Source organism: Phascolarctos cinereus, unplaced genomic scaffold (assembly GCF_003287225.1).
Source record: "Phascolarctos cinereus isolate Bilbo 61053 unplaced genomic scaffold, phaCin_HiC Scaffold_726;HRSCAF=1367, whole genome shotgun sequence".
In the NCBI taxonomy this organism is placed as follows: Eukaryota; Metazoa; Chordata; class Mammalia; order Diprotodontia; family Phascolarctidae; genus Phascolarctos; species Phascolarctos cinereus.
Window position 1 is genome coordinate 249944918 of NW_027556098.1, and position 27613 is coordinate 249972530.

Here is a 27613-nt window from a genome sequence, read left to right on the forward strand (position 1 = left end):
TTCTGTTGAGTTTTGTTTCCTCTTTCTGATGGTTCCTCCTATTGGTTTTAATTTTTACTTACAACTTCACTAATGTGAAAATATGTTTAATAGGAATGTAAATGCATAGCCTGTATCAGATTGTGTGCTGTCTTGGGGGGTGGTAGGGAGGAAGGGGGAGAAAAATTTTAAACTCAAAAGCATATGGAAGTGATTGTTGATAACTCAAAATAAATTAATAAAATTTAAAAAAAAAAGAAAAAAGAGGCAGCTAGGTGGTTCAGTAGATAGACCACTGGGCCTGGAGTCAGGAAGACTTAAGTTCAAATATGGCCTTAGACACTTACTAGCCTTATGACCTTGGGTAAGTCATTTAACATGGGAATAATAAGATCAACACGGGGTTGTTGTAAAGATAAAATTTGATAAAACATGTGAAGTGCCCTCCAAACCTTAAAGCCCTATATAAATGTTGGCATCATTGTATATTCAAACACCAAGCTTTGCCCTTAAACGTACCTTCTGGGTCTTCAGAGTGGTGAGTAGGGACAGGTGTGTTTAGCTTGCAATGTATGTGTCCTGAGATCATATTCCAAATGATAATTTCCCCATCATAGCTAGAGGTGGCAAGAAGAGAAGGTGGGCACTGAACCACACATAAAATATCATCCTTGTGTCCTCGGGTCTATAAGAATGATAGGTAGGGAGATAGAGAAAATGAGACCGAGCAGTGAATCAATCAATGGATATTTGTTAATTGCCTATACTACGTGCCGTGCTCTGTGCTAAGCACTAGGGCTACAAAAAGAGGCTGTAAAGGAGAAAATCCAGAAAGACACCTTCCTTTGCAACTAGCCTTATGCTTAGGGGATTATTCTGGTCTCTTGTGTGGTTTAACGTAGTCTAGTGGATTGGGCATCTAGGTGGCACAGTAGATAGAGTGCTGGGCCTGGAGTCAGAAAGACTCATCTTCCTGAGTTCAAATCTGGCCTCAGACACTTATTAGCTGTGTGACCCTGGGCAAGTCACTTAACCCTATTTGCTTCCATTTTCTTATCTCTAAAGTAGGTTGGAAAAGGAAATGGTAAATCACTTCAGTATCTATGCCAAGAAAACCCCAAATGGGGTCATGGAGAGTTGGACATGTCTGAAACAAATGAATAACAGTGGATCCAGGAAAACTCTCTTCAGGTCAGACAGTAATTTTAGATTAGAGACAGCTCAGTATGAGAGAAAGAGGATTGGATTTGGAGTCAGAGTATCTGAATCTAATACGGGCCTCTCTGGGCATGTCCAGTTCTAACGTGGAGATGGCCCCAAGGGGCCTTTGAGCATGCCCAGTTTGCCTAATGTGGAGCCTACAAAGAGCCCTACCATGTGGGAGAGGGAAACTTCCTTTGAATGGCTGCCTGTGACTCTAGAAGTGAGGAGACTGAGCCATTAACTCTCTTTTCCATCACTTTTGTCTGCTATGCTCTTTTGAGCAACTTTTATCTGCTCCTGCAAGCATGGATGCCATGAACTGAATGTCTAGGAGGGGAAGGAATATCCTTTCTTCTCTCTTTTACCCCTGCTCCAAGGAACGGAGCTGGGGGTATTTGTTTATGTTCTGTGTTATTTGTCCTCAGTTTCAGGTTCCAGAGGCAATCCTCAGAGACCTGTAAGTTTGAGTCCTGATGACCTGGGAGTCAGTGGGGGAGGAGGATTATGCCTCCCACATGTTGGGAGCATAAGTTCTTATATTTGTGATCATGTCTTTAAGTACATATTCCTTTGTAAAAGGTCCCGTGTTACATGTGGGGACCAAACTATTTTCTATTAGAACTTGGTATGCCCAGAGAAGTCTGGGTTGCATGAGCTTGAATTCTGCCTTTTGCTACTTACCTATTACTACCTGTGTAATCATGGTGATGTCACTTATAACTTTTCTTGGCCTCAGTTTCTTCATCTGTAAAAAGGGGGGATGGTATAGAGGATCTTCACAGTTTTTCCTAGTTCTAAATCCCATTATATTCCCTGGTCTCACTTTTCCCATGAAGTCAACATTTCTGCCACCTTTCTCACTCGGCTGACTTGTAGTATTCACAAGAGCACTTGAACTCCTTGCATAGAAAGAATGAATGGAAACGAAAATTCAGCTGCCTTCTTTATCCCCAGCCTGGCTGTGATTTGTCTTGCAGATTGCCACAGAGCAACACAATACTGAACTCTCCAAGGTGGTCCAGCTTTCAGAAAACAACCTCAGCTCTCCATCTGCATGCAAAGCCCTCTGATTACTAAATCTTTTCATACTTTCCACCTGGTCACCGTGGTAGTGAGTGCACGCTGATCAGAATTCAAATGATCTGCCCTTTTCAAAAGATGACTCTCAGGAAGCTATTAATTATCCTGGGCTGAGCCAGATGGCAGGCAGCCTTTAAGAAAGAAAAGACATTTAAAAATGATCTTCCAAGATTGTTACTGCAGAGTTGTAAAGATTTCCTATGACATCAGGTTTAAACTTTAGCTCTATTTAACTCATCTCTTCTTTTCCAGTGGAGGTAAATTGAGTGACAGTTAGTTTATTAATATGTCTATGAAGATCTTGCTGGTTCTGAAGAGACTCCCATTTTTTCCCAAATACCCCAAGAATGTCCATGTGGGTGATAACTCACTGAATAGCCTGGTAGTCAGGTGACATACATTTTAATTCAGTTCTGCCACTAACTTGTGAGTCTGTGAATGAGTGACTTTTCTTAAGTGAGACTTAGTTTCCTCATCTATAAAATGAATGGGCTGGCCTAGTTGATCTCCAAAGTATCTTCAGGTCTATAATTCTAGTTGGCGGTGGGGAAGGAAGAGGACTGAAGAAAGAAATCTGGAAAGAAGAGGTAGTTTATTTATTCCTACAATTTATTCCCACTCAGCTGCTATACACCTCCTTATTCCAATGCTCCCTGCTTCCCTTCCTCTCCCCTCCCCTCTTGCCCAACACTGCCCAAGGCTATATGAGAGGCCATGTATGTATCCCTTGATATAGCTATCACTTCACTGAGCTTGAACACCCTTGGAGGAAAATTGAGCATTTGCTTAGTAGTCTATAGGTCAATCTGTACTTTTTGAAGAGAGGACAGGAGAAGGAAAGGGAGAATTGGAGAAGAGAGACCGAGGGAGAGGGGGAGAAAGAGAAAGAAGGAGGGGGGGAGGGAGAGAGAGAGAGAGAGAGAGAGAGAGAGAGAGAGAGAGAGAGAGAGAGAGAGAGAGAGAGAGAGAGAGAGAGAGAGAGAATCAATACCCTGTCTTCCTTGGGAGCTTACCTTAGTGATGTGCCATGCTATGGATTTACCCCTAAAAATTAACAGTGTTACTGACTGAGAAGTAAAAGGGACCTAAGAGATTATCTAGTTCTAGTTTGCCCTTATAAAGGAGAAAACTGCAATATAGAGACGTTTAGTGACTTGACCAAGGTTACACAGGTTATAAGTAGAGAGTAAGTTTAAGGCTGGTACTGTATCACTTTTTCCTTTATATCACTAGTGCCTAACAGAGTACCTGGCACATAGTAGGTCCTTGATAAATGGTATTTGATGATTTAATGACAGAACCTTTATTTGAATATGATATTCTTATTTCCAAGTCCCAGGTTCTTTTCACTTACTACATTGCCTCCCCTCAGACAGTAGGCGTGAAGGCCATTTAACTCTTCTAGGAACTTAGGGACATTTAGAGTCCTCATGTGAAGCACAGAGTTCCTCTGGCAGATGGGTATTGGATCATGGGGTCTAATATTTAGTGTTGGAAAGGGCTGTAGATATTATGTGGTCTAACCCCCTCATTTTGGAGTTGAGGATGTTGAACATCAGAAATGTTAGAAGACTTGCCCAAAGTCACATAGATAAGTGTCAGAACCAAGATTTTAACTCTAGTTTTCTGATTCTCAATCTAATGCTATTCCCAGTACATTCTGTGATCCCTGCAGGCAAGCATGCAGCCAACTTGAAGTCCCTGTGCCCTCTAAGTTTGGGCAACCATTTAAGGGAAGAGCATTGAATTTTTACAACTGTATACTTGTGAGGGAGCCCTGGAGTGGGTGTATATGAGGCTTCTAGTTTACCTATGATATCTTCATCATCAGCTTCTAGCTCTGCCCATCAACATGTTAGGTCAGTCAGTCTGACCCTAGGATCATGCACGCTCTTTATCTTGCTAGGCAACACCTCAATGTGAACAGTTCTGTTCAGGGATAAAGTAATTTAGCCGAAGTTCCTTTTAGTACTAAACTTATCATCTGGACTTGGGTAGTAGGCTACACCACCATACCAACAATTCTTGGGCACTTTTTCCTTTCCCAGGTAAGTCAATGAAGTTCCAAGGCTCCCTTGGACAAAGGAGACATTCCTTTTCATTCCTACTTTTCAAGGAGTGAATAAGAACTGAAGGTAAAACTTACTAGATCATCCGGCCAATGTGGCTGAGGCTTCCAGAAGTGATGGAAGTCATGAGGAGAATCCTGCACCAAAAATCAAAGAGGACAAACTGTCCATAACTAGAATGATGAGCAGCCAATACAGTCTTGTGACAGAGAGAAGGATATGTTCCACCTCCTAACCCTTCAAAATTCAGCTTACTGGGCCTCGCCACTGATTTAAATCCTCAAAATGTCAAAGCAAAGCTCCCTTGAGCCCATGTAAATGAGAAGTAATGCAGTGCAAAAGCATTAAGGTAATTGCATTTCAGAAAATCATATTTCTGGTGACAGCTTTTGCTAGGATGCTGATGAAAGAGTGGGCCAGTCACTGCCCAGTCTTCATTATTATACCTACAGCTATTTATTGCACATTGTGCTATAAACAAAAAAAAAATGTAACTCTGAAGTACAAGCCTTACACTAAAAAAGCTGGGTAATCAGCTCCCCAATAAGCCTGAGAATGAATGTAAACCTGTCCTCCCAGAAAATACTCTTTCACCTTGTGTTGTGTGAATAAAGAAAGGAAGTATATATATCTTAAAATAAAGGAATATTTTTCAAATGAATAATTAACTTATGATTTGGAACTAATTTTCTGTTATGTCTGACTGTATTATGGAACCATAGCATAAGAGGTTGACCATTCATTTTGGCCATTATTTTTAACCTCTCTCTTTTCTCTGCTTAACCTCACTGGGCCCAAGACACGGAAAAAGATGGACAAGATTTTGTTCTTGGCTATTAACAAAGCTATTAACTGATGAGAGTGGCAGAGAAACCTACATATATGTGTTTTCTAATTGTGCTAATTTTTAGTGATTCCTCTCTTGCCACATTACTACCCCTGTATACAATGGACTCAGTGACCTCTTAGGTCCCTTTCAGATCTAAAACTATGATTCTCTCTCTTCCTCTGCCCTCAAAAAAAAAAAACTAAAACAAGAAAAAAAAATAAGCATCTTTATCTCACAGCTGCTACCTAGTGGCTAATAGATTTATTTGAGTTTCACTTTCTTGATCTTCCCTGGGTCCACCTTTTGATAGTGGGAACAGTGAGCAGCAATATGAACAAGAGGGAACAGGAAGAGAAGCAAAGAGCCCAGATGAATTATAGTCTGGATAATCAGCCTCCGAATATTCTTTGGTTGGTTGCCACAAAACTAGAGACAACTAAAGCTGGTCTGGTCCCTGACATAAGAGGAAATAGTGCCCTTCAGCACACCAGTTGCCTTGCCTTTGATTGAGATTGCCTTTGGATAACAGAATGGGCAAGCTCAGAGCCCTGTCCCAGGTAATTCTTTGCTACCCTAGAAAGTTTCTGTCTTGCTCCTAATTTCTATTTCCTTCCCCCATGCCAAGATATTGTCATTTTCTTTAGCAAAAACATTTTAGAAAAGAAGACTGTAACTTTGATTGTATTGGATTCTCAAAGAATTCCATTGGCATTTCAAAGGGAAAAAATTATTCTTCTCACTCTTCTTGCATCTGCTTTCCCTCTAGACATGTATGAGCACACAAGTAGGTAATATACATATGTTTTCTATTCAACAAACATTTACTGAGTACATAATATGTGTGAGGTACTGTGCCAGCCTATGAGAGACAGAAAAAGATGGACAAGGTAGGGTATTTTTTTTTGCTATTAACAAACACCATTGATGAAAGTGATGAAGAAACATATATATATATATATATACATATATATATGTGTATATATATTATGTATATATATATATATATATATATATATATATATATATATATGCCTTTTATGATACTCCTAGTTTTTCGTGATTACTCCATTTCTCTGTCCCCAGGTCCCCTTAATATTTTTCTTCTGTAACATGTTTCACTCTGGCTCTCTCAGGGCCAGGCCTGTTACATCTCCCCTTCAGGGTTCTCAGGTATGCTTTTGTGGGCATCTTTTTTCTCTGCCTTCAGCTTAAACCTCCACCAGCTATGCAGTAATTAGTACCACAATTCCATTTAACCATTTAACATTGGGTATCTTTGACAAAGGAGTCTTTACTTTGAACATTTCCATAAACACTTTAGGGGTGTACTCTTTCCCATACAGGGAGGTCAAGGGTTTAGGCTCAAACTCTATCTTAGTTCTTATATAGCATTGATCTCATCAAATTCATGCCAAGTTGAAGCATGACTAATGGATGAGCCTCCCTCGCATCTGCTTATGGGATAGATTCCTCAAAGTCAGTCAGCCAAACAACTAGCATTTATTCAGTGTCAGGCGCTATGCTAAGTCATGGAAGCTCACTCCCCCAAATCATTTCTTGTTCTTCAGGATGCAGATATCACAAAATTGATACTCTGGAATGACAGGATGCTGAGGACTCCTCATGACTTTAGAATGCACCGGGTCACAGACTCCCTCTCTCTTTAACCCAGAGGTCTTCCTATCCTCACCCCTCCCCAATAGAGTGCTAAAACCAAGAGGTAGAGGATGAAGACGAGAAGCCTTTTTGAATTAATCTGTAGTCAATAAAATGCCTTTTCTTCAGCATGTGGTTAGCTGACTGAAACCAGTAACAGAATGTCTACACATGTTTCATAGTCTGCCTTTCCAAGGCAATTCTCAAATTATCCTGTAAGAAGTGCCCTAGCATTCTCCATGTGGAAAGAAATCATTTTCTCCTTAGTGGCTTCTACCTTGAGATGCCATCTTGGGTGCTCTGAGCATGCACCAAACCACCACTGCATTTATAGATGTAAACCTAGGGCAGTTTGGCAGTCTCATGAAGGACAGTCTTGTGATACTGCATACTGCATCATTTAGGGTGATGTGACTCCTGACTGACTGAGAAATTGCCAAGAGAAAAGAGAAATAAAAGAGAAAAGAAGGGTCAAGGAGAGAATGCACAGACTTTGAATGGAGAATGGAAGGCCCCCAGAGCCATAGATATTCAGGGGAGAGCTGGCATCCCAATATGTTCCTCTAATGCTGGTGCCTGAGCCCTGGGGACTGCTAAGAACAGGCTTTTTAGATGAGGTCATTCATTCCTCACTTGAGCTGAAATTTCATCTCACTCCCTGGACACAAAGCCCTCTTTACTTTTGTGTGAACTAATCTCTATAGCTTCCCTATTAATGTTTTTTCTTGTTTGCTTCAATAAATATGTTTGCTTTCTATCCATAATTGATTTTTGTGTAATAATCATTTGGAGGAAAGGGAGAGAAGCTGGCCATGGCTATGCTAATTGTTACTCTTCAGGTTTCAGGTAGAATTATTTCCACTCTCCACCCCTACCCCCTTAATGGCCAGGTAAAATGTCTTTCATCCTAAACACCTCTACCCCCATTATATACTTTGCCTGCAAATAATTGATGTGTAATAGATATAAGTCATAGTATGCATAAAGTTCAAATTAGTCTCTATCTTACAGAAGCTGAAAAGGCTGAAAGAATACACCTCTGCTCTTTAGGTTTTTGCTTAGAATGAAGTCTGTCATGGAAGAATGGAAGAAGGGTTTCATGGAAGAAATAAGGAAGAAAACGGATCTCAATGGTCAAAGGTCAATCCTAACCTATGTCAGGATGTCTAATGGTGGAATAATGTGGCATAACAATGACCACTGAGCAGTTGGAGTTTAATAATAACTCTGGGTCACTTTACATGGAGAGGGGAACCAGATCATCTCAAGAAGAAGCACCTTCTAGTCCTATAAGGAAAAATTATATAAATCCATTGGTGTCAACAGGAGATGAAGGCTGATTGTTCACGACTTCCTAATAAAGGGTTATTGAGGATATAAATAACGAGTTGTCTGGAGCATGTTTCTGGTTCATGATGATAGCTTCTGAAAGTTGTCATATATGATGGACATTACCTACTTCTGATGATTTACATTGGGACAATTATACCACCAGGAAGAATCTAGAAAGCATTGCTAAAGATTATAAGTTCTGAGGGAAATAAAAAAATTGAAGGCCTTAGGGACAAGGTGGTATTTTCAACATCACTGATTTTTTTGAAGGTGGAAGGTTCAGAAGACAAATGTGGATTTAAGGAGTGAACAGAAGACTTCAGAAGATAGTGTCTGAGAATGAGATTTTGATTTTATGAATTTCAGCTTAAAATACCATAATGATTGGCTTTTGAGAGATGGAATGTACCTGATTAGGATTGGTTAAAAAAAAAGTATTTTGTTTGGAATCCTCTGAAGCAATTTAGCCTCTAGGCTCATTTTCTTAACCCACACTCCAAATAGCAAGTTGGGTCCCCACAGCACGTCTGATTACATATCCCTTCAGGGTCCTAGAGATAACCCAGAAGGATTAGGGTATCCTTCTAGTACTGTTGTCCACGAATCCCCATCAAGTTAACATCTCCTCAGTATCATCTAACCAATCATTAATACCATGATATTCCCATTGTTCTTCCTCAGTATCAATGAATCAATTAACATCAATTAGCTTTTACAAAGGGATATTTACACAGATTGTATAGCAAGACCTGATGTACAAACACTTCTGAGACCCCGGTGCACACTCTTCCCTATTTCAGCTGTTGGATTTTTTTCTGACCTTTCAAAATTCATAAGGTCATGATCTTGTCCATTCTGTATCTGACACTCATTTATCTAAGATCAAGTAGAAGAGGAAGATACAGCTCCATGTGTTTGGTATGACATGGCAACTAAGTGGAGGGGAGACTCCCCCATCCATAGGTTTACAGGATTTTTTTCTTCCTCACTCAAAAGCTACTAGGGGAAAAAAAGATCTTTGGTCCATTTGTGCCTTTTGCATGCACACTCAGTTCTAGCTCAAAGGCTTTTCTTCACTAGTACACAGGCATAGACTACCTATACCTGCACTGAATCAGGGTTCAGCACTTCTATTATACATGCCTAGATGCAGACTCACCGACCCTCCACACAGATCCATACTAGGCAGAGAACACCTTGCATATTCCTAAGGACTGGGCTTTTCTTGGCCAGTCATTCATTATGCCTGTAAATCTGCTTAGAACTTTAAACTGAAATTTGAAGAGGAAGAAGAAAAATGTCCAAATAGATCTAGATATTATAGAGAGCAGCAGTCATAACATAGAAAGAATAGCAGGAGAAAGAACCACTAATTCACAAGAAACAATATCCAAAAAGAGGAAAAGCAATAAAACTCATGGCTTGGGACCCATAAATTCACAAAATATGAGTAATAAATAGAGTACACTAGAGATCTTAATGCAAGGAGGTAAATATCAACTCATATGGACCACTGAAACTTAATAAGATGTGATTCATGACTGGAATATGACGCAGAAAAGGTCTATTTCATTCAAAAGAAATAAAGTAGATTTAAAAGGTGGGGTAGGGCAGCATTATATATTAAGAAGACAGACTGATTTCAGGAAAGCTAAGACAGAGGAAGCATACTGAAGAGCATTTGAGTAAGAATCAATGGAGGTAGAAATAGTATCAACATTGTGATAGCATTATAATCTGGACAAAAGGGAGAATTAGATAAGTTTGCAAAGCACATCACAAACTTAGCATAGAGGTATGATACAGCAGTGATGGGGGACTTTAATTATCTGGATATCTTTTGAAGCCCTCTCTCTGCTGATGGTGGAACATCTGACAGATTCCTGACTTGCCTTAATGATTATTTCATTCTTCAAAGGGAAAAAAAGCCACAAGAACTGGTATTATGGCTCTGACTGATCAACAAGAGGGAATTTGTTGCTAGAGTAGACATGATTCAAACTGTGGCAGTAAGAAATAATTCCGTCTCAAAATTCACTATAGAGAAAGAGAAGAAAGCTAGGCATAGTCTGACATGCAAAATATATTTTAGGAGAGTAGATTTTAAAGGGTTCAGTGAAAGGATAGGTGATCAACTAAGTTAGTAAACAAGCATTTAATAAATGCCTACTATGTGCCAGGCACTGGAGATACAAAGATAAATGTGAAACAATTCTTACCTTTAGGATATTACAATCTAACCAGGGGAAACAACATGTACATATATGTAAGGAGAGATGGGCTAATAAGGGCTATTCATTGGGCAGGAGTTCTTAACCTTTTTTGTATCATGGACCCTTTTGGTGGTCTGGTAAGGCCCATGGACCCATTGTCAAAAGCGTTTTTAAATTCATAAAATAAAATACAGAAGATTACAAGGAAACTAATTATATTGGAATGGTTATAAAATATTAAACATAAAAAAACCAAGTTCATAGACCATAGGTTAAGAATTTCTGTCTCAGTCCCATAATTTTTTAAAATTATCTCTCCTGGATCTATTTTCCAGGTCAGTTGTTTTTCCAATGAGGAATTTCACATTGTTTTCTATTTTTTCATTCTTTTGGTTTTGTTTTACAATGTCTTGATTTCTCATAAAGTGACTAGCTTCCAATTGCTCCATTCTAATTTCTAAGGAAGTATTTTCTTCAGTGAAATTTTGGACTTCCTTTTCCATTTGGCCAATTCTGCTTTTTAAGGCATTCTTCTCCTCATTGGCTTTTTGGACCTCTTTTGCCATTTGGGTTAGACTACCATGTATGTTAAGTTGGAGCCCACTCTCCCTATGGACTTCCTATGTGCAAGGAGAGAGTGTGTCCCTCAGTCTGGTATAGAGGGTATTTTTGCACCTTCTGTCCTTTCTATATCTTCTTGGTAAATATCTCTTTTGTAAAAACCAATTGATATCAGCTGGTTGATTGATAATGAGAGGCACATTGGATAGAGGCTTGTGAGAGACAGTACTAGGAACTCCTATTTCTCAGGATTAGCCAATCCTCAGGGTTACCTTTTGAACCCTGGGAGGAGCAGTAGTCATTGCTCTTTGAAAACCCAACTTGCCAGTGCAAATGGGAGTTGGGAGAATGAGCACAAAGAGAAAGCTATACCTAGTTTTACAACCTTAGACTATCCTTGATTCTTCCCTCTCCCTGAACTCTCATCCTCCAAGTCTTATTGATTTTAGTTCTATAGTATCTCTCACATATCTGTTCACCTTTCCATTCACATAGCCTTTATCCTAGTATACATCCTCATCACTTTTCCCACGCACCACTACAACTGCCTCCTAATTTGTCTCCATATTTCCAAGTTCCTCAGAGCTGCCAGACTGATATTCCTAAAATACAGATATGATTATGTTACCCCTCCCTCACCTCTCAACCTCACTTCAAAAATCTTCAGCCTTTAGCATAAAATACAAAATTCTCTGTCTGACATTTAAAGCCTTCCATAATTTCTCTCCTACCTATATATCTTTTTTTTTCAGCCAAAGACAAGGTTTATTAGAACATTGTCATATTGGGCAGACTCTTAGGGAGTCTAAACGTGAGTAAGCAGTGTCTAGATTTCAAGAATGTAAGCCTCTACCTATATTTCTAATGTAATTTCATTTTACTCTCCTACATGCACTCTATTTCAGTCAAACCGACTTTCTAGCTATTCCTCATTCTCTACCTTTCTGCCTTTGGATACAAATTGAGCTACCTGACTATGCCTTAAACCCAATTCACTCTGGCTCTCACTGATTGGCCAATACTAGGTCCCAGCCCAAGCCTCACTTGGTCATTGTTTGGGTTCTGATGGCTCAGAGAGAGTGTAAATAGCAACTATTTCTGTTCTGGTCAGAAGACCTGAGGGTTTTCCCCTCCCAGATTGATTTTTTTTTGAGTAGACCAACTAGGCCATCTTTTGCCTCTTTTTTCACCTAGCCTTACATCACTTAATCACTGAATGGGTGATGCATCAGACAAACTGACATCTGGGAAAGACCTTAGCTTAAAAAGGCCAAGGTTTCCCCACTATATCTGGGGTCATGTCTAGTCATCCTGACCTATGGACTCAGATGACTCTGGAGAAGAGAGTAAGTTTGATGACTTTGCACAGCCTTGCCTCACTTAAATCCAGTTTGCTGGCAAATCAAGACATCACTCTCCTGATGTCATTGGTCCTCTTAAAGAACAAAAGGTGAACAACAAAAAACATGGTCCTCACGTCTGAAATGCATCTGGTACCTCCAACTGATAGAATCTTTAGTTTCCTTTAAAGCTCAGGTGCTACTTTCTGTGGTGACTTTTCCTGATTTCACCAATTATTTGCATCCTTTCCTTCTCGAAATAATTTTGAATTTACTAACATTGGTAAATATTGTATTTTTCCAGTAGAAAAATTTTAAAAAAGCATGGAGCCTTGAGAGGTAGTACTAAGCATTCCTTCCTCTCAGGATTATACAACTGTCAGGGTTACCTGACACATGCTTTCCTTGCACATGGAAAGTCCATGAAGAGAGTGGGCTCCAACTTACTACACATGGTAACAAGGCACGTGCCAAATGCAGCTAAGGAGTATCTTCTTACTTCTAGCACTAGAGGTCTTTTTACTTGATTCATGGAACCCTTGTGAGGTTCTCCTTAGATAAAGCTCTCTGCCAGGCTTGGTAGATCAGTGCCTTTCTAGAATCACCAGGCAGCACTTCTCTCCATCACAAAGGCTCACCAAGCCTGAAGCTGCTGTCATCAGGTCTTTCCACATCCATCCTCAGGTATCACCTCTACTGTCATCCATTGCTCCCCTTGCTCTCTGAGGGCAGACACTTCCCCCCCATATAACCTCAGTCTTTGTAACTTTGCCTTCCACACAGGTGTTTAATATGTGTATTATTAAAAATTGAATTGAGTTTATTGAAAAAAAAAGCAGAAGATTGTAAGTAGGGAGACCAATTAGGATGGTAGACCTTGTAGGCAGGAAATATGTATCTTATTGATTTTTTCTTATTCCCCACTGCAACTAGCTCAGTGTCTTGCATGTAACAGCAGCTCAATAAATGTTTGTTAAAATGAATGGCTTCTAAGGGTGGCCCTATGTGACTCAGCCATGTCTGTCACTTACTGTCTCTGTAATCAGTTTCCTTCTTCACCCAACTGAGATCAGGGAGAACAAACAACAGAAGAAGCAAAACCAGAGCAGGAAAAATATATGCAGAAGAGAAGCTAAGGAATTCTTTCCTGACTCAAGTTTTGCTTTACTGGCCAGGTGTGTTATCAGGTGAAAAAAATACTAAAGATAGATGTATTAACCTCTTCCAAAAATTTCTTTGTAAAAGAAAAATAACTGACTGATAGAAAGTTTATTCTGAACCAGGGAGTTAAAATGGTTTTATTTTGCTGTTTACTTACAAAATACATGTTTATTCTTCTGTCCCATCCCACAGCTATGATGTACCTAGAACGATAAAAAGTTCAGGAATCAGATAAATGAATTTGTCTATTACACTTATAAATTGTATTAATTAATCAAGGACCCATGATTCTATCACACTAACATGGGTTGCAATCCATCTGTAACTTAGTCAAGTTTTAGAGGGCTGAGTGTGTTGGATTAAATAACCTCTAAGTTCTAAATCTAGAATCCTATGAACTCTGACTCCAAAGCCACAAGCTAACAGACAACAACTCTTTTCACTTTGCAGGACTCAGGGAATTTGTCAGTCTTGAGTAGGATGTTGAGCTTAAGTTATCCTAGGCTGTTAGTCCTGGGTGGTAAGAAAAGCATTCAAAGGGGCATAACATCCCTTAATGGCTTATTCTTATGAAAGCAGGCAATGGTGTTGTTATTTACTTATATAGTATCTTATAAAATAGTTTATCTTATTTGATACTTATAAGTCAGATATTACATTATAAGTTAAGTATTAGCCCCATTTTATAAATGAAGAAATAGAGACTTAAAAAGGTTAAATAACTTTCCAAGGTCACAAGCCTAACAGGGAGGGTAGATTCAAATCTCGGTCTTCTGACTACAAGCTTCCACTATTCCATGATACAATTAGTTATTTAGTAGTATCCTGGAATTCCTGGGTTACAGAGGAGAAGACTGGAAGTAGAGAGATCAATTAGGATAGCAATACTCGAGGGCAAGTTCCTCATGGCAACCCTTGAAATATTGATGACTTTCATGTCCTGCCCCTCCCACCAAATTTTCTCTCCTCCAAGTTAACATTTCTGAAGAATAAGTCCCACTACTGTGGATATAACTTACTTATTCTGATATACTTCTACATAGGTACAGTCACAGACTTCATTGTGCTTTTCATCTGGAAAAATAATGCAGTTAATCAGCTTGCATTCTCAAAAACACTTTAAATCAATCAGTCATTCAACAAGCATTTATTAAGTGCTTACTATGTGCCAGGTAATGTATGAGACACTGGGTATATAAGCATAAAGAATGAAATGATTCCTATTCTTAAGGAGCTTTAATTTCCATTATAAACCCTTGAATTGTTTTATTTTGGGTCTGGTTCTACTTGTGAGTAGAGAAGAAATCACTCACTTTTTAAAAGTTAATGGCTACCTCCAGGTCACTATTCAGGAAAGCTTTGCTCATTTACCAAACTGGACCTTATAACCAGGAAGAGATTTTTTTGCCCTTCACAGTAGACAGAGTCCTGGGCCTGGAATCAGGAAGATCTGAATTCAAATTTGGCCTCAGATACTTATTGCAGTGGGATCTTAGGCAAGTCATTTAATCTCTGTTTGCCTCATTTTCTTCAACTATAAAGTGAGGATAGGATAATATAGCACCTACCTTCCAGGTTGTTGTAAGGATCACATGAGATCATTTTTGCATTGAGCTTAGTGCTTTGCACATAGTAGGTACTCAATAAATGTTTGTGTCTTTCCTTTCTTCCTTCCTCATGAGTAGCAATGGATCTATTATCTTTTGACAGCAAATGGGAAGAGCAGGAGTTATGGTTTCATGAGGTTTCACACACACACACACACACACATACACACACACACACACACCCACACACACACACCCTCCCCAACTATTTTACCAAAATTAATTGTAAGACTTTAAACAATCCTTTAACCTCTTCAGTAGCCATTCTTCTTCCTCACAATATTTCTATCAGTAGACATAGTGAAAACATGATTTTAGTAGATAAACATGACAATAATTATAATGATATTGTAAAGAACCCCATTTTACTTTATTAATTATCTTTAGATTTTTTGATATTTAGAATATTTAGTAGGGACTGGGTCCTTTAAGTTTAATGGCATCCATAATATTGATATAATTAATAAAAATCATATGATTATATCAATAGATGCTGAAAAGGTTGTTGACAAAATTCTACACCCATTCTTGTCAAGACTCTATAAAGCATAAGAATAAATGGATATTTTCTTCATACAATAAATAGAATTTATCTAAATCTAACAGCAAACATGATATGTAATAGAGGAAACCTAGAGACCTTCCAATAAGATCAGGGATAAAGCAAGGATGCTTATAATTGCTACTACTATTTAATAACATAGTGCTAAAAATGCTAGCTATAGAAATAAACAAGGCCAAAAAGAAGGAGGAGGAGGAGGAAGAGGAGGAGAAGAAGAAGAAGAAGAAGAGAAGTTGAAAGAATAAGCACAAAGAGAAAACAAAATTATTACTTTTTGTAATGATGTATATCTACCAAGATTCATCTAGGGATTATTTGACTGTAATTATGAAACATTCTTTGCGGATAAAAAAAAAAACAGACCTAAACAATTGTGAAAAACTAATTGCTTGTGGGTAGGGTGAGCCAATATAATAAAATGACAATGTTACCTAAATGAATTTATTTATTTAGTGCTGAATCAATTAAACTCCCAAAAGAATATTTCATAGAGAGAGAAAAACCAATAATGAAATTCATATGACGAACCAAAGATTAAGAATCTCAGGGGTAATAATGAAAAAAAAGTGAGAAGACAAGAAGTTTGTCAGAACTAGATCTCAAATCACAGTACAATGTAGTGATCATTAAAACAATTTTGATTTTGATTAAAAAAAAAGAAATAAAAAAGAGGTCTATCAGTAGAACAGATCAGGTATACAACATACAGAAACAAACAAATACAACAATATAGCATCTGATAAGCACAAAGAACTCATTTAATAACGGGAAAGGATTCATTACTGGGGAAAATACTAAGTACATTGGACAGCTATCTGGCATCAATTAGGTTTAACCCAACACCTCACACTGTACATGAAGATAAGCTACAAATGGATATATGACCTAGCAATTTGGAACTGTGCCCAGAAAGTCACCCTGTGCATAACCTTTGATTCACTTATGCTATTACCAAGTCTATATAGCCCAAAGAAAGTTTTAGAAAGAAGAAAAGGATCTACATGTACAAAACTATTTATAGTAGCTTTTGTGGTAACCAAAAATTGGAGATTAAGTGGATGTTCTATGGGGGAATGGCAAAACTAATTGTGTTTTATTAAGGCAATAGAATATTATTGTACCATAAGTAGACAATTTCAGAAGAAACTGTGAAGGTCATTATGAACTAATGCTGCAAAACTAGGAAAACAATTTAAACAATGATAATATTATAGAGAAAAACAATTTTGAAAAGCTTTAGAATTCTGATTAATGCATCAATAAATCATTAATACAAAAGAATGAAGATGAAACCTGCCACACCTCCTGACAGAGGGGATGAACTTAATGCAGAAAGAGACATATATTTTTAGATGTGACTAGTGTGGGAATTTGTTTAGCTAGACAATGCTTATATCTATTGTAGAATTTATTTTTCACTTTCAAAAAATTGCTTAGTGTGGAGGAGAGATGGATTAATTAAAAAGAAAAAAACTTGAAAAAAAAGAAACCTGGTGGTACAATGAAGAGAAGAGACATTTACTGGGGGTGAGGGAGTAGGGGAGGAGTGTGAGTGAATTAGAAATAGCTATCATATACATTTATTTTAAAGTAACCTGTCCTAAAAAAGGTTCAAACTCACCCAGAAAAGGAAAGGACATAGAGAAATTCTACAGAAATTATGCTCATGACCACTGTAAAAACCATCTGAGGAAGCTACATAAGAATTTAACATGGACTACAGTCGAAGATAAAGGAAAATTTCACCTTTAAATCAAATAGTAGATACTAGGGTGAGGTCATGATAGCTGAAGTAAAGGAATTTAAAAAGGCAGGCAATGTCTAAGAGCTTATTTGATTGGTTATAGCCCAGGTCTGAATTGAAAGAACTGAGGTAGCTCTGGGAGCTATGAACTAAAAGAGCTGATAAACTCTGATACAGTTCAGAGCCTATCACAGCTAAGGCCAGCACTGCCAGTAAATAACCTACCAAGAGCAGCCCCATCCACATCCACAGAGGACCAGCAGAGGAGAGTAGGGAGCAAAGAATAGCCTAAATGGATTGTCAGCAGTTCTGTGGCAGAGGTCCTTGGACATGCATCTTCCCTTCCACCTATGATATGGGGATCTGTGAGAGAGTCCATCCCTATCTATATGGGGAGATTTTTTTTTCATTATTTATTTTGCTGGGCTGTTTAGTTAAATGTCTTTTACTCTGGCTTGAGAATTTGGTTGGTCTGGCAAAAGAAATACTGGTGGGGGCTCAGAAGCTTTAGTTTGTTTTTCTGTGTGCTTTGAACCTGGGGGATCTTTCATCAGGTTCAGGGTTTTATTGTTGGGGCTCATTAAGGATTTCCATTGTAACCTTAACATTGCTGAGATCCATTCAAGATTTTTATATATATTTTTTCTAGTTGTGATTTTTTTACATATGATTTTTGCAGATGAGACCAGTGATTTTAAAAACTATCATCCTGCTCTTTGCAAGATGTCACTGATGTACTGTTTTTGCATTGTCTTGCAGCACCATGGTTAGTTAGAGATCTTGTACACGGCAATATACCTTGACTCTCATTAAGTACTGTTGATATGAGGGGTTAACAAATGACTGTGAGGCAGATTGTATTGTAAAGACTCTGTGTCATACTGTGGTCACTGTGGGGGTATTATAGGGCATGAACAAGGGATAGGGATACAAGGATGAAGAAGAAGAAGAAACAGTAGCTCTGTTTTGTAAACTGAGACAGTAGTACGTTTCAGCACCCTTAAAGTCATAATTGTTAGTGGAATTGTTTGCTAACTAGTAGCTTAATTCCCTACTAGGAGATGGTGAGAATGTTTAAAGACATCATAGTGAGAGAAGAATGGACTGTGGGTGATGTGAGAGACCTTCTAGTGGGCACAGCACCAACCCCAGCAATTAAGGATACAAGAGGAATAGTTATACCATCTATAAAAATCAATGACCAGGAATATACATCTTTCCTCCACAACCATTGATCTTGTGGCAGTTGTTACTCATGAGGGGAAGACTACCTACTTGTTAGCACTACTACACAGGTCTAAGATGAAAAGTAGCAATCCATCTTAGAGACACGTCCCTTTTCACCCATTGTGGAAAACCTTCAACCCCTTGCTAGAAACTTCCACACAGATGACATGAGTGACATGAGACTAATGCAGAGACACAGGGACAATTACTTGAGAACCTCAGACTACCTTTTTATATCATTTTATATGTACACTAAAGTCTTTTCACCCAGAGGTCATGGATTTTAAATGTCTGTGGATGCAGAGTAGCCAATTTGGCAGCATAAGAAGAAAACCTATGTGAAGTTCCTGGTGTATTTAACTATTCTTTTGGGGAATGTCTTGTCTGTATGCCATACCATCAAAAATGTTTTGAATTTAATGCTATAACACTCTAAATAAGTTGCATCAAGTCTTTTCCTGAAAACATTGGCCTATAGATAAGTTCAGTGAAGGAATAACACCTAGCCCATCCATAACACTTTCAATCCCATTTTGGCCCTACCAAGTGCACATACTCTTGTATTCTAAGGCCTGGAAAAATGGAAGTCACTTGCCTTGGGTCAGAGTTTTCAGACAATGCCCATTGTTGTAGTTCCAGATTCTTAAACATCCGTCTCTGCCACCAGTGACCAGCCTGAAGTGGAAGTAATGTTTACTCATTAAGATCCAAGACCAAGAGGTTCGATGACAATTCTGAGTTGAATAGACAATTGAGAATGAGTGTACCTTCTCCCACTGGAATCAAAAGTCAGGCAGGTGATGTCTTCATTGCCATGAGCTCCAATAAATTCAGACAACAACATTCCTGTTTCAAAATCCCACACTTTAATCACCTATGTAAGGGAAAAAGAAAGTCTAAGTAAAATATTTGAAATAGGGATTACAATGATTTTGGATCTAAAAGGAATTTCCATTTAAAGACAAGAATCATGGAGGTCAAAACCAAAAACAGATACCAACTTTGGCTATGGTTTCCCAGGAACAGGCTATATCAGTGAGAAGGTTGGAAGGTTTCAGTCTTTTTTTAAAGAAACCATAGAGTAAAAGGGATCCGACTTTCTCTGCTTAGTGGAGACAGCATCTGAATAGATTTGAATCAGTACAAATGGGTAAGCGTTTCCCTAATGAAGATGTAGAGGAATGGGAAAGCTTCCCACTTTTTAATTTTATTCTTTTCATTCGTATATTTTATTATTTTTATTTTCTGATATATTCCCCCTTTCCCCATTTCCCTAGTCAAAGGGCTATCACATATAACAAACTTTCTAAAGTCAGTTCAGCAAAACTGACCAATATATCAACCAAGTTAGACAGTGCATGTAGTGTTCCATACCCATAGTCCGCTAGCTCTATGAAGAAGGGCAGGAGATGCATTCTCATTTCTTCTTTAGTATCAAGCTTGGTCATTATATTTATATAATGCTCAGTTTCAATTTTTTGTTATTGTTCTTTCCATTTATTTTGTTATAATGGAAGATTCTACTTCTACTTTGAGTTAGTTCATACGATTATCATGATTTTCTGCACTCATCCCTTTTTACAGCACAGTAATATTCAATTACAATCATCTAAAATAATTTTTAGCCACTTCCCAATTGATGACATCTACCTTGTTTCTAGATTTTAGAACATTTCCCAGTTTTTGAGAGGTGATAGTGGTGGTTGTGGGGGCAGCGGTGGTAGTGGCATTTTCTCCCCCTATGACCCTTGACACCATTATACCATTTGGCCATATCCATTCCTGATCAGATGTCACTGTCTTTTTTCACTACTTGGCTATTTTTAGCATCCACTGCATCAGATTAGTGGGCCAAAATCAAGCAGGTTTAGGTAGGACCATTTCAAAAGGAGCTGGATGGCCACTTATCTTTAACTAGGAAAGGAACTAGCTACCCCCAAGACCACCTTCCCAAGGTAGCCAAAGTGACCAAAGCCCTCAAGGTGACAAATCTTTAAAAAAGTAATCCTTTGTCAGTTTACATATTTTCATAAATATTAATAGCACAATTCTCATCTGCCATTTTATAATGCAAGGATGGCCTCCAGTGGCATTCCAAATAAGAGTTGTACAAGTTATTCTCTTTCTCTGCATGCATTCCAAAATATTATAAATAGATCTTCAGTTGAGAAAGACCTTATTTCCTGGGTCACCCTAAAGCAGAGGCTGCCTTGGTACATTATAGGTAGTTATACCTATAATAAATTCCTTTCATTCTATTTACCCTGCTTTAGATGTTGCGAATTATATCATTAGCAAAATAATTTGAACAAGATGTTGCATTCCAAAAATCCTAGTATGGGTTGGTTTAGTGAAAAGAGCCCTGGGCTCAGAATCAGAACACTTGAATTTAAAATTTATTTCTGACACTTCCTAGCTATATAACTCTGGGCAAGTCATTTCAATTCTCTGAGCCTTGGTTTCCTTATCTACAAAAATAGGGATGACAACATAGTACTACATACATCACATACATCATGGAGTTATTGTGAAACAATTAAAGCACTATATGAAGGAGTTATTATAACATAAATCTGAGTTATTACAATCAGACAAATATTTATTGCATGCCTATTATGTGTCTGCCATTATACTAGGTATTGCTGGGGGAATATAAAAAAAATACATGGTCTCTGTCCTTTAAAAGCTTAGAATCTTAATAATACTACATTTATATAGTGCTTGAAGTTTAACAAAATGGTTTTCTCACAACAACCCTATGAGGTAGGTAATTCAAGTAATCCTAACCGGTTATCTTAACTTATTATTATTCCCCTTTACTATTGTACTACTGTACCTTCCAGACAGATTGAGCTTCTTACTGTTTCTCACACATAATGTTCTTCTCCTAGCTTTGTCAGTCTTTTCAAAGAACAAGTTTGTAGATTGATCATTTCTATATCATTTTATTTCAAATTTATCTATTTTTTTACCATTTTGTGCCCATTTTGGGTTTCCTTTTTGTTAGCTTTCCAATTTTTTTGAAATGAATATTCAGTTCATTAATTCTTTCTCCTTCTATTTTGTAAATGTATGTTTTTAGTGATATCCTTTTCTAAGGACTGCTTTAGCTACTTTCTAGAAATTTGGTGTGTTTTATTTTATCATTACCATTTTCTTTCAGTCAATAGGCAGTAGTGAAACAACACTTATCAACCTACTCTGCAACTGTGCTAAGCACTGGGGATACAAATACAAAAAAGGAAGGCAGTCCCTGCCCTCAAATAGTTTAAAATATAATGGGAGAAGATGACACACAAGAGCTAGAAGGAAAAGGACTCCATGGAAGAGCATGGAAGAGAAGTCACAGAAGTCCTAAAGTAGGGCAGTCAGCTGCAAAATGAAATGTCTGTCCTGAGTTTCCTCCTTAAATGGGTGTTTTGAAATTTGTTATTCTGCCTTTGAAGCAGAGAGGCAGAGGATAGTGATGAGATGCGAGTACTAAGGGTGATTCAGTCTTGCAAGATAGCAGGTTTCCCAGTGATGGGGTTCCTGGAGCATGGTGGAGAAGTCAGGGAAGGGAAAAGGAATGAGAATAAACATTTATATAGCACTTACTATGTGCTAGGCACTGTCTACAAAGCATGTGTTTACTCTTTCTGCTTATTTTATATTTATTTGAAATATGTTTTTGCCCCAATATATGGTCAATTTTTGTAAAAGTTCCATATTCTACATGAAATATGTACATTCTTTAGCATCTCCATTTAGAAGATGCCATAAGTCTTTTTACTGTAATTTCTCCAGCAATTTGTTCGATTCTCCCTTTTGTTTATCTTTCTGTCAAATTTATCCAAAAGAGAGAGAAGGGACCTTAAAGTCTCCAGCTATTATTGTATTGTTTATGTCTTTTCATAATTCCATTAATGTTCCCTTTACGAATTTAGATGATAAAGCATTTGAAGGAATATTGATATTGATTGGTTGTCTATGGTTCCTTTCAGCAATATGTAGTTTCCTTGTTTAACTCTTTTATGTTTTGAAGTTTTGTTTTTGCTTTGTCTGATACAGTGATTACAACTCTTGCTTTTTTTGCATTCATTTAATGGATAGTCAATAGTGTTTCAGCACCTCATCTTCATTCCAAGTATATCTTTTTAGTTGCAATTCTTGTCAAAAACAGATTGTGGCATTTTGTTCTTATACAATTTGTCACTTTCATTTTATCAAATTGTTTAAATACATTTACATTCAAAGTTATGGGAGTTAGGTCTATATTTTCCTTTATTTGTCTCTAATATTGGTTTTTTTAAATTAGGGTTTTGTTGTTGTTCCTCTTCCTCTGTAAAGACAGTTCTTTATATCTTCAGTTATTTTTTCTTAATCTTCTTCAAAGCAACCCTATTTCCATGGGCTTGCTTCCTTTTACTCTCAATCCCCTCCCCAGATGATCCCACTTTGTTTGCTCACCTTTCCCTAGTTTTGAAGTTTTATTTAATTTATTCCTTCTTCTTTCTTCTTTTTGCCTAGTTATCTAATTCTTCTCTTCCCCCTCTTTTTTCCTCCCATTTAAGTAGTAAAGTCTATCTTCCTTTCCTCATTTTCAACTTCCTTTGTTAGTTTTTTAATTTTTCTATGTCTTTTTATAAAAAGGATTTCCTTTCCTCATTTTTCTACCTTTCTCTCTGTTTTAGACTTTTATTATGTGATTCATAGTCCTTATGAAGAGGTCTAGGAATTTGGGGTGCTGCTGGAACCCCAAGATCACAGTACTGGGCCCTGACTGAAAGAATTAAATGCAAATCTTCCAGCCAGAGAAAAAGTTTATTAGTGATAAAACACATAGGCTAGGTGACACCTGTAAGGAAAAGTGGCGTGAGAAAGTCTCAGCCTTTTGGGCATGAGATTCTCAGCCCCAAATGGGGGCCAGGGAAGATCTCATATACTTTGGGTGACCAGGGAAAGGTCTGGGAAAAGCGTCTGGGAAAATGGTCTGGGTGAGAATTCTGATTGGAATGTCTAACAGATTGAATAGATAATGAAGGAACTGGGAGGCATCTGAATGAGATCAAACAGGTGGAGCTAGGGCTTTCAAAGGGAAATAAGGGGCTGGGGCCTGTAGACAAATGGGAGCCAGATTCCCTTTGGTTTAAGGGGCAAAGACCTCGTCTTTGGCCACACCCCATCACTTATACCTATTTATTCCTTCTTTAGTCTCTTAATAATGCCTGCCTGGTAATAAGCACTTTATAAATTCTTTTTGGCTAACTGACTGTATTCTCCTTCATAGAATTAAAGCTTCCAAGGCACATATTTTGAATTACCTATTCTAAAAAATTTCCAAGTTATTTTTTTGTAGATCTTACCTCCTTGTCTTTTTTTCTCTTATGTTTCACTTAGCAATATGAGTTTCTACAGGAGATAAAGAGGATAGAAGCATTGCCCCATGGTAGAAATTTTTCTATGTCCCTGATTGTATAGTTAATTGCTACCCCTTATCCTCATGATCATTTTTTCCCCATTTGCCTCTCTACATTCATGCCATCTGACCCTTCTGGATGTCAGGAGCTCTGTTTCCCTTTTTGCTGTCACAGAATGCTGTCAGTGGAGGCACCACACTTAATAACAATAAAAATATTAGTTAGTATTTATATAGTCCTTACAATCTCACTTGAGCTCCACACAACCCTGTGAGGTAGGAGCTATTATGATCACCATTTTGCAGTTGAGAAAACTGAGACAGAGGTTTATATCATTTGCCCAAGGTCATACACCTAGTAAGTGTCTGAGGCTGGATTTTAACTCAGACTCGAGATTCAGTATTTTATCCACTGAATTTCTTCTTTCAGAGGTAATGGTCTCTTTTAATAACCAAATCTCTCCAGACTATAGCCATTATGACATCTCCATCTCTTGCATTGGTTCCCAAAGTAAGCAATAACGCACCTTGGGGAGTGCTGGAATGACGGGGTGGGGGTGGGAGGAAGTGGTAGCAGCCGCCAGCAATGCAAATTTAAAAAAAAACCATTAAAGTGTTAAAGAAAGTAAATTTCCATAGGGGGCCTCAGTAATTTTTTTAAAAAGGGGTGGTAGGCCAAATAAGTTTGGGAATCTTTACTAGAATATCTTTCTCCTTCTGTGGCATTGTCACTCAGGGGGATTCCTTCACACTACTGAATTGAGATCTCTCCCTTCCCCCTCCCTCTGACACCCCCCTCCAGGCTAATTCAATCCTTCCTTTTGCCACCTTACCCATTCTCCAATTGGCCTTCTTTTTCCTAAGAGATTACAAGTTTCTTTCCCTTCATTGTTTATCATTGACTTCATTAGAGTATATTGCATTTGCCTCTATATTCTACTTTCCATCTCCTCTTTCTATGTACTCTCTCATTCTGCAGTTTACTAACACCCACAAAAACCCCCCCCCAAAACAGAACATTGTTCCTACTTGTTAATGGGGCATTGTGAGGTTTAGTCCATGGTGCTTCAGGTCTATTCCTCCACCATAACTTCTGCTTAAGTTGTGCTTTCTTCTTTATCCCCCTGTGTGCTCTTTGAAAGAAATCTCTTACTGGTCTCTCTATTGCTATTGTTATTGTTTTTAGCCCTATAGGACAGGGTGTGCTAATAAATGTTTCACACTTGGATGTCTAAAAAAAGAGTATGCATGACACACTTTTAAGCTTAATTTGAATTAATAACATTTTCTATATCACTTTCTTAAATCTAGAAATCAACAAAACAATAAGGCCAGCCTTGATCTGCAGTACTTACTGATTTCCAAGTTATAAATGCTTATATTCAAAATTAAAAATTGTCTCTCAAGAGGCAGTTTAAGCTGTATACCCTGACCCATAGATGTCTTTCTCTTTCTGTTTTTTTTCCTTTTTTTCTGGGGTAACTTATTTAGTTATTACTTCCTTGGATATTATATTTATTTGCCTTTCTTCTGTTTATGTTTTCTTAGATGTTTGCAAAGCAAATAATCTTCTCATGTCTTTTTTTTCAAGGAACATTTCAAATTATTTTCTTTTATTAAACATCTATATTTTTCATTAATTATTAGTTTCAAGTTTGCAGGGTATGCAATTTTTTATATTATATCTGAGCTCCTTTGCTTTTCAGAACATATTATTCCATTCATTCTTGAGGTTTCTTGTGAATGCAGAATAGCCTTGTGTTACCTGAATTTCCTTTGCTTTCAATTTAAAGGCCTTTCTTTTGGTCACTTGTAGAATTTGTTGTTTGTCACTGAAATTTTTCAATTTAACCATTATTTGTCTTGGAGTTCGCAACATAACATTTTTTATTCTTCTGGAGGTAATCTGTGTATTCTTTTCATTGGCATTTTGTTTTCTGTGTTCAGAAGTTCTGGGCATTTGCACACATTATTTTTTGCATCATATTATTCAAGTTTTTTGACTTTTCATGTTCTTTTGGTAAGCATAATCTGAGTATCCTGTCTTCAAGAGCAATGTGTTTCACTTGTGTAGAGATCATGGATTCTTTTAACATTATTGCTTTTTGCTTCTGTTCTTCCAGACTGTCCTTCACTTTTGTGTATTTGTATTCCCAATCAATTGTTCTCTCTTTCATTTCTTTGCTCAGATATGCTACCTTGTATTCAAGTATTTTAATTCTGTCACTTACTTCTGCTGTGCAGACCACAAGATCTGCTTTTATAATTCCTATTTCTCTCTTGAATCATTTGGGAACACCTTACTGTGGTTCCACGCTCTCTTTGGAATCCACAGGGTTCTTTATCTGATCAGGTATTGATTTATTTTCCTTTGTGTGATGCTTGAACTCATTTAGATGATCTGGAGAACATCTTCCTTTCTGTTATTAATATCTTCTCTATTGGTTTATGTGCTTGTACTCAAATTTTTAAACTGATTTTTTTTCTTCCTGAGATTTTTAGAAATTTCCATCTTTTTTTCTTATATTCCCTTATTGCTCACTTTCTAATTCCTTCCTCTACAGTGATAGATTCCCCCAGGTGGGCTCTCAAAGCTGTCTCAGCCTATTCCCATGCTATTTATTTATTAGACTATTGACTCATTAGAGTTCTTTGTGGATTGGTCTATGGAGATAGCTATTATTACTTTATCTCTTGTGCATAATTCTTATTTTGGAGACATTTGAAAGGATGTAAGGACTAAGAAAATTTCTAGTCTGCCACCTTTTTGGCAATATGACATATAAGTCTATAAAGAGCTCTAAATGCCAAACAGAGTTTATATTTGACAGGGAGCTACTGGGGTTCATTGAGTGTTTGTGTGCAGAATGGGGGGAGTGACATGGTCAAATCTCTACTTTAGGAGAACCATTTTCACAGTTATATAGAAGATGGATTGGATTAAGGAAAAACTTGAGGTAGAGAGACTGTGAGAGATGATCCCTCAGAAGTGAAGCCTGCTCAGAGGGTAAGTTGTTTCTTGCTCAGTTGAAACATTTACAATCAGTAAAATATGCCTTGCAACACATCTTATACTGTACTAGGCCTTTCCCTCTCCCCATACTTGTTTTTAGGCATGTAGCAGGAAAAGGTAGCACCCCTCCCCCTCTTGAGCTGCTTACCCTTTCAAAAACTTCCCTCCCTTCTTGTCTCCAGGCAATTTTGTGAAACTGTCTTTATTCTCTGTTGATGGAAGTAGATTGTCACGAATAAGATTGTACCCTCAGAGCTTGCACCAATGAGCCCTGAGGAAGGGAGCTAGGGAGGAGGGGATTGCGGTTAGGATCTCTATAATTCTCGGAGCTGAAAACGTGCTCTCTCTCTCTCTCTCTCTCTTAGGTCAGTGCCATCTTGTGGGTGCTCTGAGGGAGCCTTTCTCGAGAAAGCCAATAAATGAACTATTCTTTTTGCTAATATCTCTGAGTCTCCAATTTATTGGTAAGGGTCCTCTTACCCCACACAGTTTTGGGGAATCATCCGGAATATCACCCCCTTTTTGGGGACTGCCCCAACCCAAATTTAGGGGCAGGCACCTGCCAGACCTTTCTAGCAGCCTCTGAGCCTTGGCTGTTTGGGATTCTGACCTGAGGAGGGAAAACCCAAAGGGAGATCT

The 27613-nt window shown here is 37.9% G+C and overlaps 1 protein-coding gene across 1 annotated transcript in view; it reads right to left on the reverse strand.

Moving 5' to 3' along the window:
* Positions 1-27613, reverse strand: part of LOC110215612 (cilia- and flagella-associated protein 337-like) — a 75747-nt gene that overhangs the window by 20917 nt on the left and 27217 nt on the right. The window contains exons 5-10 of the mRNA XM_078146177.1: positions 19331-19437; positions 19159-19238; positions 14443-14497; positions 13581-13626; positions 4409-4468; positions 499-664 (exon numbers count right to left, since the gene is read on the reverse strand). Coding sequence (XP_078002303.1) covers positions 499-664; positions 4409-4468; positions 13581-13626; positions 14443-14497; positions 19159-19238; positions 19331-19437 — 514 coding nt within the window. The remainder of the gene's footprint in view (positions 1-498; positions 665-4408; positions 4469-13580; positions 13627-14442; positions 14498-19158; positions 19239-19330; positions 19438-27613) is intronic.